At 34.7% G+C, this 13,798-nt stretch overlaps 3 protein-coding genes across 7 annotated transcripts; 1 reads left to right on the top strand and 2 right to left on the bottom strand.

Moving 5' to 3' along the window:
- Nucleotides 1-11: 11 nt before the first annotated feature.
- Nucleotides 12-976, bottom strand: LOC143362165 (uncharacterized). The gene is made up of 3 exons (XM_076802088.1): nt 630-976; nt 466-530; nt 12-254 (listed from the first exon to the last, which is right to left on the bottom strand). The coding sequence occupies exons 1-3, from the start codon at nt 804-806 to the stop codon at nt 164-166; spliced, it is 333 nt and encodes a 110-aa protein (XP_076658203.1). The 5' UTR covers nt 807-976; the 3' UTR covers nt 12-163.
- Nucleotides 762-3,041, bottom strand: LOC143362163 (endoplasmic reticulum-Golgi intermediate compartment protein 2). Of its 2 annotated transcripts, XM_076802084.1 has the most exons (6): nt 2,820-3,041; nt 2,570-2,741; nt 1,877-2,500; nt 1,541-1,801; nt 1,259-1,470; nt 762-836 (listed from the first exon to the last, which is right to left on the bottom strand). In XM_076802084.1, the coding sequence occupies exons 2-5, from the start codon at nt 2,670-2,672 to the stop codon at nt 1,277-1,279; spliced, it is 1,182 nt and encodes a 393-aa protein (XP_076658199.1). In that variant the 5' UTR covers nt 2,673-2,741; nt 2,820-3,041; the 3' UTR covers nt 762-836; nt 1,259-1,276. The 2 variants fall into 2 exon arrangements, with proteins under 2 accessions (XP_076658199.1, XP_076658198.1); XM_076802083.1 differs by lacking the exon at nt 762-836 and having other exon boundaries at nt 1,146-1,470; nt 2,820-3,038.
- Nucleotides 3,042-3,741: 700 nt separating this feature from the next.
- Nedd4 (E3 ubiquitin-protein ligase Nedd4) lies at nt 3,742-13,611 on the top strand. 4 transcript variants are annotated; one of them, XM_076802074.1, is made up of 15 exons: nt 3,742-4,039; nt 5,328-5,528; nt 5,677-5,837; nt 6,154-6,304; nt 6,396-6,520; nt 6,600-6,723; nt 7,629-7,778; nt 8,455-8,505; nt 8,580-8,859; nt 9,314-9,372; nt 9,447-9,512; nt 9,593-9,822; nt 9,893-10,014; nt 10,101-10,740; nt 10,854-13,611. In XM_076802074.1, exons 1-15 carry the CDS (start codon nt 3,887-3,889, stop codon nt 10,954-10,956), a joined length of 2,616 nt encoding a protein of 871 aa, XP_076658189.1. In that variant the 5' UTR covers nt 3,742-3,886; the 3' UTR covers nt 10,957-13,611. The 4 variants fall into 4 exon arrangements, with proteins under 4 accessions (XP_076658189.1, XP_076658188.1, XP_076658191.1 ...); XM_076802073.1 differs by having other exon boundaries at nt 3,743-4,039; nt 6,142-6,304; XM_076802075.1 differs by lacking the exon at nt 3,742-4,039 and adding an exon at nt 4,713-4,905 and having other exon boundaries at nt 6,142-6,304.
- The last annotated feature ends 187 nt before the right edge of the window (nt 13,612-13,798 follow it).

Raw genomic sequence — 13,798 nt, 5'->3', positions numbered from 1 at the left:
TATTAATCATATTATTGTAAAAAGTGTTATTTATTTGTTGGTAACCAAAAGATTCATCGTTTCATCAAAGTCATACAAACATTGTTTCCACGCAATTATGTTTGATACTGTTGATGCAGATTTTCGTCTTTAAATATCAAAGATACGTTTTAAATAAATGTAATTATTTGTCACCTCCTTCTACACCAGCCTGTGTCATCAAATCTGCAATATTTTTTTCAAGATCGTCTATTCTATTTCCCATTTCATCTATTGTTTTTTTATTAAGGATATAATTACTTTAATGCAATTGATTTACCAAATTAATACGATCAACAGTCACTTCCTTAAATAAGCTCAATGATTTATAAATATATATATGTATATATAATTGACATTCAGCTACATTGATACAATGGAGTGTACACTTTCTTATCTTTGAGGTTATTCAAGGAAACGCAATTATTTGATGTGAAAAGGATATTTCTTCCAAGAATTTGGTCCGACATTGTTTGAAATTTATCCTGCATATTTTGTAACAGCGTTTGTACCTAAAAACGAAGTAAAATGAAATGTCAAGAGTAGATGACAAACATCGGATTGTCTACGCTACGAATGTCACAACAACAAAATTATATCGTTCAACTCACGTATTGCGTTAGTTCTTGCATATTTTTTGGATCGGCACTATTACCCATTCCATAATTTTCGGTATCCTCGCCTTTGTGATCCTGTTTGATATCTGCCATTATTAAAAAATCCGCCTCCTTGCTCTGTTCGAAATGTGAAATGAATTTGATTCCGTCGAATACTTCGGTGAAGCGCATGCGAAGATTTCCAATCGACCAATGCGTTTGCTACAAATAACGCGAAGCATTAATTCATTGATTTAACAAACATGAATTATACGTCATTGTCATGTTTCGATCAAACTTTTCTGATATTATTCAGAGACTCGATGTGTTTCTTTCGTGTGCGTTATCGTCGAATAAATTATTCTATTGGAGGAAAATGTTATGGAAAGGGAAAGTATCTCCCACTTTCGCATCCTTTGTGTTTTTATACGAAACGATAAATCCTTTAATTAACTTATTATATATTACGGGATTTGTGATAAAAAATACATTTGTAGTAAATACAGCTTTATGAAGAAATGGGAAAACAACTCGTGAATATAAAATTATTATTTTCATTGGTCTGTACAAGATGATTACAAATGTACCATTCATGGCAATTTTTTGTTTTGTAACAAAGAATTTAATAGCGTTTTTGTATATACTTAAAAGATTGTAGAAAATTAGATTGGTTGCGGCTTAAGTATTATATCTGTACATTCAGGTGCCGAAACATGCAGTAGATTTATTGTTCCAGGCATTCTATGATTTTGTCCAAAGGAATTTAGATATTTCCTATCATTTTTATCATCCTTAGGAGACAGAAACTTGCAATATACAATGTACCAGAAGCTCTGTACAACATTCTTCATCAATCCTAGAAAAATTCATCGTATTGAAAATACTATTAATGTTATCTTCTGTAATGCAAAAAAACGAATATTTACCACTTGTAACAAAAATGCCTCCAATTGTAGCACATAATTTCACTAAAAATTGACATACTGTATCACGTTGCTGAGTAACTTTTATTTTAAGTGCGCTCATGTCGTATTTAAAGAAGATTCCTGGAGTTCCATGAGATCCTTTTTGATGATCAATTGGTCTTTGATGATCTTTCACGCTATACTGATACGTTTTAGATGTACTCAATAAAGTTTGTATGTCGGTGGGAACAACTTCCACAAAATACTGATACAAGATCATATCTGAAACAAAATTTCACTATGAACAAACATGCCTACTAGAAGATTCATAGTTAATAGGTTGCAATAGAAACTTACTATCATCTGCAATTTTTTCATCTCCCTCTAATGGGTGAACAATACCTGGACTAGGTCCTCCGAATGAAAATTTATTTATTCTATGAGTGAAATTATAATGTTTATCGGTCATAAAAGCTGAAATGTGAATATGTCCTCTGGGAATGGACAATGACTTTCCTGCTGTAATATGAAAATTTCCTGCAACTTTATTCACGTGCAAGCTGCCGTGAAGACGACACGCGTTTGGTGCGTAACTAGGCTCGTGCGTTCTCTTTGGCATTTCACTATATAATGTGACTTGATTGGATTTCCATAATACTTCATGAATAGCATGGTACTCCTCTCTCAAGTATGAATTCATGTGCTTCAAAGCTTCAAAATGAGATCTCTGTTCTTGTGTCAATTCCCACCATGTATCTTCTTCTTCCAGCGTTTGATGACCTACCATATTTTGATTTAGGGAATCTAAGACATCTGCACCGATACGACCACATGGCATTGCAACTGTTATATCAATATTTATTTTTAATTTTGCATCGATGTCTGTATCTGGTTCAAATGTAAATTGCAATCTGCTATCAAGGTAATAATTTGTTTCTGCTATAATTAAATACGCAATTGTGCAGATTGTAAATATGGAAACTGTAAATCAAAGTTTATGGTTACACATTTCAAAAACAAGCTGTCAAGTTATGTATGTAGGAAACTTACAAGTCCCTCCAACTGCAGTTTTATCAACGTATGGTTCGAGAACTTTCGGAAACGCATCCAGTTCTTTAACAGTTTTAATATTAACTTTCCGCCTTCGTAACATTTTTCTAATTTGTACAAATTCTACTCCAACGAAGGTACATATGTTTACATTCGATCGTTGCGTGTTAACCTATATCGGATGTAAAAAGAATGATAAGCAAAGTGTTCAATAAAATCGCAAACATTTTACAATCTCCTCTATTCTCACCTTAATTCTACGTTAAACCATAACAGTATATACATATTTACAAATATATTTCTGTCGGAATGATGCGAAATATATACTTCACACTATATAGCTTAAATAAACACGTCTGACGTGTCACGAATTCGCATGTTAATAAGTGTATGTTTCTGCATAAATTATATACATTATCGTAACAATTGCGACTCTTTTCGACGCAATTGCAAAAGTTGGATTGTAATAATATTCAGTGCGCCACTGTATCTATAGCAAGAATACAAGACTTGGATTAATTAGAATTATTAAACTTAGAGTTCTATCATAATACTGAATAAGATAAACTATTCGAAATATTAAGAAATATATGTGCGCGATAGGTGTTTGATAGTAGTCGTAAATGTACGGTCTTAATTTTAATCACTTTGAAAATGCCTTTTATTTGATCGTATTATAGTTCATAGAACAGCTACCTGAGTGTGTGTGTCACACTTTCAATGTGATAGTTAGTTTCCTGCTAAAGTATGCTTCTCGTTATCGCGTCAATGATTTAAAGCACTTTTCTTATCTTGAATGATTTTCACATTTAATATTCACCAAGAAGTCTAAGGTGTTTGCAGTTACAGACGACTACAGATTGTTAGATCGTTCCTAGTAAAAGCTTAAACATAAAGAAGATATTATATATTAGTTAATTATAATTAGTTAATTATAAATTATAGTGCACATATATAATTTATCAAAATTCACAAACCATACAGTTATGCATATGTGACATTTTCATGGTGTTTTATATATGTTAAGAATAATTTTAATCAAAGTTTTTGTCTATTTTGTGTATAGTGAATCAATGGTTTCTGTAAAACAGTGCAACTGTACTACAAACAATGGTATTTCTATCACAAATCTTCCAATATGTGAATTTATAAATATACATGAAGTGTTTTAACAACAAATTACCTACCAAAAGAATATCTGCAACAAAAAGTATTAACTTTAGAAGATACGGAATTTCATTTAAATATATATACAACAAGTTATATTCATGTAAAATATTGCATATACATAAAATACTACAAAATTAAGACTTCAAGATGCCAGGGACTTTGACCTACCCGATATATGCTGACGTAGAAGTATCTCCTCAAAGGCAACGGTCTTACTCGTTTAGCTCCCAAGATCATCCCACATCTCGAGCATCAAGAGCTAATACAAGACCTGGACGAGTGTCACTGCCGGAACCTGTGGTAAATAAATAAATGCATTAATCTCTATGTGTTGAAACTGTATTGTCTCTCATCGGTCACCCCTCTTGAAAACCATTTATTTCCTATGGTTTTGCTATGAATTTTTTATTGTTAGCTCGATTAAGAAAATGATTGAACTTTATTGTAAAGGATATTTTAATCTTTTTATCGTTGTTACCATGAAATCCATATCAATCCCAAGACAATGCTTTGATAATCAACAAACTCTGTGAGTAAGATGCACTCCAATGCATATGAATCACATTCTACACACCTAAGAGATTAAACGACCTTGCGGCAACGTCGAGGGATGTTTCTGTTCACATTAGAAATTCAGTTCTCATGGTTTCGACGAAAGTGTTTAACTCACCGCGTACAACGTCGAAAGACAACTATTTAGACAAATTTGGAACGGACGATCGCAGGCGCATTGGGAATGACATGTTTCTTTCGACAATATTTAGGAACGTTTTATCTATACACCTTTCTGAAGATCTTCGTTTTTTTCGATGTATGAAAGATTAAAGACCAGTAATTTTACGACGCGCGTATAATTTTTTCGTGCTCCAAAACGGATTATGCGCGAAAATCGAATAGGAAGAAAACGCTTTAACGATATTTAAATATTTTGGAGGAAGACGGCCATCTTTAAACGCGAGTATGTCATATCCGTTTCGTTCGTGCAATAGTGACGGAGAGGGGTTAAGACAAAATAGATTTCTTGATGGCATATAAGAATCTGTGAACCTCGTTAAATTGTAGGAAGCAGAAGTCGACGATTCGAAACAAATTGATTACACATAACGTTAATGGCAGAGGAACATGTTTACGGATATAATCCGCCATCCGGTGTTGACGGGGAGTCTGTACGTAACTATTTTGACAGTTTGACAAGTACAGGTTGGATTTTTGATGGATAGACTTCAGGGAGGGTGTTTTACTTCTTGAAATTTGTTGATTTTACGATTAACAATACTATTCCGTACACGAAAACATGTTTTGCGTGTTTAAGAATCAACTATATTGTTGTCTGCTCAACGATTATTTACTTCGAAACGCAAATCACGTTTGTCAATACCAACTCCTTTATGTATTGATATACATATACGTACAAACTAGAGGATCGTTTTTTTAACACGAATGGTTCCCCTTTAAAATATGCACGCGATAACGATACAATCGAAATGAATTCGATCGTAAGAACTGTGAAAATGTTTATAGAAAATAATTCTGCATTTATACACCAAAATAAGATGCTACCAAATGACAATTTTTTTGCCTGGAATAGGGAGATGACACTACCAGAAAGCTGAGATTGAAGGTGGTCGCTGGGCACCAACTGGCAAAAAAAGACATCTTTGGTGCAAGCGATCCTTACGTGCGCGTTGATTTGAATACTGTTACTGGCAATCAGACAGTGGATTCTGTGCTTACAAAAACTAAGAAAAAGACTTTGAATCCTGTTTGGGAAGAGGAATTTATATTTAGAGTAAGTATATCGTTAACATATGCTGGTGATAATGTACAGTGATTATCTTGTCAGAGGTCTCAAAACCATTATGTCGATAGAGTTGAGAATTTCCTTATATAATCTGGGTGTATATACAAAATTATAAAAAACTTTTGTTATCCTTTAGGTGAAACCTGTTGAACACAAACTGGTACTACAAGTATTCGATGAGAATAGGTTGACAAGGGATGATTTTCTTGGACGTGTAGAGCTACCATTAAATAATTTACCAAAAGAGCAAGCAGGTCAAACGATTCCTAATAGACGTTATTTACTTCGGCCACGTAGGTAAGCACTTGCTTAACATGTGCTTAAAGCTGAATATTTCAAAATGTTTTTGAAAATTTCATTTGTTTAGCTACTCTCTTATATAATTTCTTTTATTAATTATTATTTCTTATTATTTATTTACTGTTATTTTTTCATTTTGTGCACATTAATCCGAAATTGTTTTAATTAAATTTGCCATATTTATTCATTCGATTTTATTGGTTGCATCTCACCGATTTCAATATTTCGTTCATTAAACATATTTGTTTACTTATCTTTGGTTTGCGAATGCAAAATGAATAATTTACGAGGATATGGCTAGAATTCATTCCAGTCAGCGTTCGAGAGTAAAAGGTACGTTGGATCTATACCATGCGTATATTTCGGATTCGACTACAACAGAAAACGACAATGGGGATGCGGCATCCGACTCAGGGGGGTGGGAAATGGTACAACCGGTGAATGCTAATCGTCCTCCACAAACAGTTACGTGTACACTATGATTTGTATTAATTATTTACGAAGGTTATCGTCGTTCTTTTGTACGAAGAAAATTTTATACGAAATACCTTCCAGGTTGTTTTTGATCAACCACTACCACCTTTGCCACAAGGATGGGAAGAAAGACAAGATGCGAACGGACGAACATATTATGTTAATCATATAGCAAGATTTACACAGTGGGAACGACCGTCGGAATCGTATGTCGTAGATATTATGCGTTAGGAGATTATAACTGAATAGTAGCTGCATTTTTAAAATTATAAAATCTAATTGCAGAAATACTTCGCCCACTGGAAATATGGCGGTGGAACGAAATTTCAGTACCGCGGTCACTGAATTTCAACGACGTTTTCATATTAGTGCAGACAATGAGAACAGACACAGAAGTTCGATTAATCAGGTAACGTTCACGGCTTTCGTAGATACCTATGAATATCACTCTAAGACCCCCAAAGTAAGAAAGAACTGTAGAAAACAAAAAGAGAAAAGGAAGCAGCAAAACAATTTTTTATATAGCAACTTTTAGAAGTATATACTATCAAACGGAGTTTTGGTAATATATATGGACATGTAGTGTGTGTTATTTGCTTTTTTTTTATCTTACTTTCGTATGATATTAATTCTGTTTACACATACGTTCTACACGTTATTTTCTGTCGTATATTTTACTCGATTCTAGTTACCAATTGTTCAGTCGTTTGCGTAGATTGCAATGTTGAAGAATCGGTACTCTTTGCTTTCAAATCTCCATGTTATTAGGAAATATTGTCCCAGAGTGAACGTTTCATTGTGTCATTCTTAATATAATCATGTTAGGCATATGTGTGTAAACAGAAACACACACACACGCACAAAATATATATATAGATATATAGAGCCTAACTAAAACTTTGCAGATGGAATTTTTCTCTATAGTCAAACGTAAAATAATGTACAAAGTATACTAGATTAAGGTTCAATTACAGGACGCTTTCTGTGTAACATCATAAAGGGATAAAAACAGAACATTGATCATATACATTAATTGCATCATCTATTTCTGTAGGTCAGCTTCTAATAACCACGAATACATTACACATTGTTTAACGACTGACTGACGCTGTAGTATGCATCCATGATAACAGCTTGATACCTTAACAAAATATTTATATTATATATATATAAGAATGATTTACTAATCAATATCATTTATCTAGCGATAAATATGATGAATATAATTAACTCGACAATATAATCAATTCCTAACAAAAAAAAAGATAATAATTGGCATGCAGTATGTAGCAATTTTGTGCATGTGTGTGTAAGGATGGTGAAGTTCTCCGCGAGGAAGATGAAGATTCGGAAGCAAGAGATTATGAGAATGAGAATCATAGGGGAGGGGGTATTGGGGATACGTCTTCAGACTCTGGACGTTCTGTTGATCAACGTGGCTACCATAGTGGATATGAAGACCAGGTACCCATACATGTAGACATGCTCTGTTTCAGTTTCAATGCTTTTATTTATATTTTCATATACATACTTATTATTTCATCAAATTGAAATCAATATATACATATCCAGAAATTGCATTTATTACAGAGTGCACTATTATTTCTTTTGTAAATCGGTATATATTGTAGACAATATTAAGTATAAAATTTCATCACATATTTGCGAATGAAAACAGATGTGCATGTCTTTATACTCGATATGTATATCATCTTGGTTCTCTGTTACGACAAATGTGATAGTTATGCATGTTTATCCGAAACTTTATTCTTTATTTTTGAAACTAGTACACAGTATGTTTTTGTTCAGTTTCATTTCCATAGTAAAGAATGACATTAATGTAAAAATGTATGATATTTTCTCATATTGCACATTAGTTTGGCAACATTGAATCAGCCTATTTGTGGTGTAAATGTATCGTTGAGGTCGTCGCTCGTCTAACAGCACCATACCAGAATGTCATCGGACCAGCATTGACTTGTTGATTGATCATTGACAAATGCTGTCACATGTAAATAATAGGAATACGTCAATGTTGGTCCAATTCTGATCAGTCATTGTTCTGTTACATGAGCGATAACCTTCATTTAAATACGAATGTAACCTTTTGTGAAGAGATATTTTGACATTACGTTTACAGAGTGACGATAACGTGGACAGTCCAGCTGGTTCTAGGCGTTCATCTGAACAGGCGAGTATAATCATTAGTGAGAATTAATTGGTATGTTGAATTATTTCTACATGTCTTGTTACTTCAATGCACAGATTGAAAGTCCGAAACCCAGCGTTCCTGAATTCAGTCATTTGGAGGGACTACCACCAGGATGGGGTATGCAAACAGCTCCAAATGGCAGGGTCTTCTTCATTGATCATTATTCGAGGACAACAACATGGATCGATCCTCGAACCGGGCGTCCAAGTTCAATTCCTAATCACATTGCTCCATCTACAACACCAAGAAGCGATATGGATCAACTTGGACCTCTTCCTGAAGGATGGGAAGAGAGAGTACACACCGATGGAAGAATATTTTTCATCGATCACAGTGCGTTTTCATTTTATTGATTTTATTTACGTCCACACTGAAGAACCATCTAGCAATTTTTTGTTGCCTTCTTCTTTTTATACCGACAAAAAGTTGCTCGATGTTGCTTCAGTGTGGACATAGCTTAATGTATGATTGGTTTGTCGAATGACCTGTGTTGTGCGATTGGTTGAATGGTAGATTCTGTAGCGTGCTTGGTAAGTGATGTCGTTGGTGTGCTTGGTATGCAATTCTTTGTTCTGTTCTGTTCCTGCCTCTTGTGCATAAGCGTCTTGAGTTGCTGTAAGAAATTATTTTGTATTTTATTATTAAAACTTTACGGCCGGGCTTGAATATATCCGTGTTCACGTTTCCGAACGTTCCAGACCGCTCACGGGTTAACTCGTGCTCATATCAAATCTTTATCAAACTACAAAAGGTCGCTTTCATCACAGGATACTTTGTTTCGTTTCAGATACAAGAACAACTCAATGGGAAGATCCACGCATGTCGAATCCTCAAATTGCCGGCCCGGTATGTGGAATATTTGCAAGATTAAATATGATACTTTCGGGACAAGCATTTTATATTGTTTTGATTTTTTACAGGCTGTTCCATATTCGAGAGATTACAAACGAAAATATCAGTATCTCAAGTCCCAGCTGATAAAGCCTGTGAGTATGTCCGAATGCGAAGCGACGAATTCACTTTGTCCAATTACGTTTTCTACGTGTGATAATGATTATCCTTTCAGAACAATGTTCCTAGTAAATTCGAAATCAAGGTTTGCCGGAATAATATCCTGGAAGATTCTTATCGTAGGATTAGTTTCGTCAATAGGGTGGAGATATTAAAAACAAAGTTGTGGATCGAATTCGAAGGAGAAGTTGGTCTAGATTACGGAGGACTTGCGCGAGAATGGTTTTTCCTGTTATCCAAAGAAATGTTCAATCCTTATTATGGGTTATTCGAATACTCTGCTACGTAAGTGTCAGCGCGTTATGCAATGGGTCAACATTTTGGTCTGTGTTAATTGGGATTAAACTATTCGCAGGGATAACTATACGTTACAAATTAATCCTTTCTCGGGCGTGTGCAACGAAGGACATTTAAATTATTTCAAATTTATTGGTCGCATAGCGGGTATGGCTGTTTACCACGGAAAATTGTTAGATGGTAAATATGATCGTATTATATCATGGTAGAGAGTACGTGTTACACATGCAATACGAGATACCAAGAAAACTATTGTACGATTGCAGCCTTTTTCATTCGGCCATTTTATAAGATGATGTTGGGCAAAACTATCGACTTGAAAGACATGGAAAGCGTCGATTCCGAGTATTATAATTCGTTGTTGTGGATCAAAGAAAACGATCCCAGCGAATTAGAACTGACGTTCTGCGTCGATGAAGAAAGTTTTGGGCATACTTCGCAGAGGGAACTCAAGCCGGATGGTGCTAATATACCGCTAAACGATGAGAACAAGGATGAGTATATAAGTTTAGTTATACAATGGCGGTTCGTGTCGAGAGTTCAGGAACAGATGAATGCATTTCTCGAAGGATTTAATGCTCTTATTCCGCCGACATTGGTCAAAATATTTGACGAGCATGAATTGGAGTTGCTAATGTGCGGTATTCAGCACATTGACGTGAAAGACTGGAAACAGAATACTTTGTACAAAGGGGATTACCATGCTAATCATATAGTTGTTCAATGGTTCTGGCGGGTAGTTCTTTCATTTAGCAACGAAATGCGCTCTAGACTTCTGCAGTTTGTTACCGGCACTTCGCGTGTACCGATGAACGGTTTCAAAGAGATTTACGGCAGCAACGGACCACAGTTATTCACAATCGAGAAATGGGGTACACCGGAAAACTATCCAAGGGCTCATACTTGGTGAGTACAGAAATTTCGAGTATTCTATATCTTGCGTTCTCGAGTTAGTAAAATGTGACCGAACGGTGCAAACGGTACAGAATCGAATTTAACGTCTAACATTCCCTTTTTAGTTTTAATCGTATCGACCTGCCTCCTTACGAAAGTTATCAACAACTCAGGGAAAAATTAATAAAAGCAATCGAAGGTTCTCAAGGGTTTGCTGGAGTGGATTAGCACGAGATACCCCTTTTTATGATAATATCTGTAATATAATACACACAAACACACACAAACAAACACACGCGCATATGTTTATATATTTATACATATGTATATACACATATGTATATATATAGATATAGAGATATACATATATATATATATACACACACACTGTATACTGTCTAATACGATTAACTATTTAACAGGATTAACATTTTTCTGCACTCCGAAGGACTTAGGTGTCTCTTGACTGCTAGTTACATCATTAAGACAAATCAATGAAAAAGTGTGTTTAAATATTACATAATTGTTACCAAGTAATACAAAAGAACCTTATGCATAATGCACTTTTAAAAAATTGTAATACTATATTTAACAGAAAAGTTTACAAATAATCTCGAATGCTGTCTGAGCAATTGACGAATTACGATTTATATTAACATGTTCACTTTTTAAATGTAATCACATATTTTTGACTATTACACTTTCAAAGGATTTTTTGGGAAGCATGTTTCGGTTGTCTATAATGGAAGAATAATATTCTGATATTAATTGTAAATAACTTTAAGCCGATGTTCGATTTATCGCTTGTTCTGATTTGTTGATTGCGCGAAAAATGTTACCGAAAGAACCTAACGAACGCCATATGTTCGCAAAACTGAAAAACTTAAATATCATTTAAAATTATAAAGCACATGAGAAAAAAAACTGATAATAAGAACAGAAAATTCTAAAAACAAAACTTAGGAATTTATCTTGTATACAATGATGTTATGTAATTTTAAAGAAATTTTAACGCGTTAACACTTTTGAACTTTGACTGTACATTTTCATTGTCCGAGATGCAAGCCATTGATTTTGAAAAGCTCTCGCATGCAATCCGAGTTGAACTTTCTCAATGTTTTGTAAAAGAATGTACAGTAGAAGATTAGTATTTCTTTCTGTAAGTTATAATACCGACGAAATTTTACTTTCTTTCGCATAAAACTACAATACATATATTTGAATACTTAATTAAGAAACTATTCTGTAGATCTTCTATTACGGTAATAGAGTCGAGGAAATACATTGTACCGATAAAAAGGAAACATGCTGACGAAAATCAGAAGAGAAAAGATTCTAAAAGAAGCGAGTGAATTATGGTATTAGAAGGTATGACAAGAAGAATTATAGTCAGTGTGTTATACATATATTTTGTTGTAATTTTTTGACCAATCGATTTATTTAAAGAAAAAAAAAGACGTTGTTTAATTTTAGAGAATATACAGGAATTTGATAGGGACCGTAGAAATTCTTTATCGAGGCAGACGTATCTGTTACACGATTTATTTGACTCGGACATAGGACAGTGTTCTTCTTGTACATTCTTCTAAGGACGTCTGGTAACAGCTACTTTTTTGATTAGGTCGTTGTACATGTATAGTATTAAGTAAGATGAAAAGATAAATATAAAATTGCTTGAACGATGAAATTCAACTATTTGTACATTTTGACAATATATGATGAAAAATAGGAGATATTGAGATATTCGATTGTGTTATCAGAAGTTCTATTCGACGCATACAGTTAATTGATTGCAAAACGCCGCGAGTGACGTGACCTTGTAAATGCCTACTTTGTACGATACAGTATTCCCTCGTTAGCGTCGCGTAATGGAAATGGCGGGACACCATTTCGTCAACTACTGCGTAATGTCTCCTGGCCAGGGACGAACAGGGATAATATGGACCCATGGAAGCTGGACAAGGAAGAAAACGGGACGCTAACAAGGGTTTACCGTAATAGCTATTCCAAGAATGTAATAAACATTCTAGACGGTGTTTAGCACTCGACGCTAACGAAACATTCCATCCTGTTTGTACAGCTTATTTTATTGTAAACAGATACGTCCTGTTAGATAATAAATATTATTATTATAACAGAAATTTGGTGGCCTTAAATCTGGTTGCTTCGAATTTCGTGTATTTCACGTTTTATTATGGTGTATATATAATTCAATGGTGTATCTGTAAACGGATAACTGCTAAACGGAGAAGCGACCTCCGGGGCGTATACAGTATAGTATTCGTCTTTACGAGCACGTTAAGGGTTTTTAATCTATCTGCTAATATTCAAGCAAAACTGTAGTCACACCTTCGTTAACCCGGTTGACGGATCTGTAGTTTCGAGCTTCGTCAATCCAACAGTTCGTTTTAATCTCGTTTACTAGCTCGGATAACGAATTTCCTGCGATTGCAAGATTTTCTAAGTAAAGGGGTTGCAAGTTCGATGGAGAGAACGACTTCGCTTCCTTCTAAGATTATTTGATCTTGTATACACACGACGGATTTGTCTACTTACTCGGGCACGTGCGCGTGACTCGATTCTGCTCGAATTCACTTCCATTCGATTGCTATATGTAAATACAAAAAGGTGCAGGGACACGCGCGAACCTTATTGTAACATACCGATATTACAACAGGATCGACGGCATTTTAAAGGAACGCGTCCTTGCCATGCAGTTACAACTATTTACTAATTCAAAGCCCGACGAAGTTTTGCATCTTAACGTTTAAGTACCGAGTACTAACATTACCGATTAAGAAACTCGCGAAATCACTGAATGTTCTTGTACGAGCCTGTGGCAAACGAGACTATACATGCAAATAAATTCTATCACGAAGCGTATCGGTGTTTCTTTATTGGACCAGTCCAGCGTTTGTCTAAAACGCGGAAAAAAACTTTTCAAAGTTATCGATGCAATGATCAAGGTCAAGACCTTCGGATGACCTTGAGCACAAAAATAAATGGAAGTTTCTTTGTCAGAGGTAGTTCGTGTACGACGAGTTGTTAGGATGATTACTGTGTCATTACA

Source organism: Halictus rubicundus, chromosome 16 (assembly GCF_050948215.1).
Source record: "Halictus rubicundus isolate RS-2024b chromosome 16, iyHalRubi1_principal, whole genome shotgun sequence".
NCBI classification, from domain to species: Eukaryota; Metazoa; Arthropoda; class Insecta; order Hymenoptera; family Halictidae; genus Halictus; species Halictus rubicundus.
This window is presented reverse-complemented; position numbering and strand designations above follow the sequence as displayed.

Coding starts and splice junctions, on each gene's coding strand:
- LOC143362165 (XM_076802088.1), bottom strand. CDS start 806: ATGCGCTTCACCGAAGTATTCGACGGAATCAAATTCATTTCACATTTC. Junction 531..629: donor TGCAAGAACTAACGCAATAC/GTGAGTTGAACG, acceptor CTTCGTTTTTAG/GTACAAACGCTGTTACAAAA. Junction 255..465: donor TCGGACCAAATTCTTGGAAG/AAATATCCTTTT, acceptor TAATAAAAAAAC/AATAGATGAAATGGGAAATA.
- LOC143362163 (XM_076802084.1), bottom strand. CDS start 2,672: ATGTTACGAAGGCGGAAAGTTAATATTAAAACTGTTAAAGAACTGGAT. Junction 2,501..2,569: donor AACTGCAGTTGGAGGGACTT/GTAAGTTTCCTA, acceptor TTTGATTTACAG/TTTCCATATTTACAATCTGC. Junction 1,471..1,540: donor AGGCATTTTTGTTACAAGTG/GTAAATATTCGT, acceptor GAATTTTTCTAG/GATTGATGAAGAATGTTGTA.
- Nedd4 (XM_076802073.1), top strand. CDS start 3,887: ATGCCAGGGACTTTGACCTACCCGATATATGCTGACGTAGAAGTATCT. Junction 4,040..5,327: donor TGTCACTGCCGGAACCTGTG/GTAAATAAATAA, acceptor TGCCTGGAATAG/GGAGATGACACTACCAGAAA. Junction 10,015..10,100: donor CCACGGAAAATTGTTAGATG/GTAAATATGATC, acceptor GTACGATTGCAG/CCTTTTTCATTCGGCCATTT.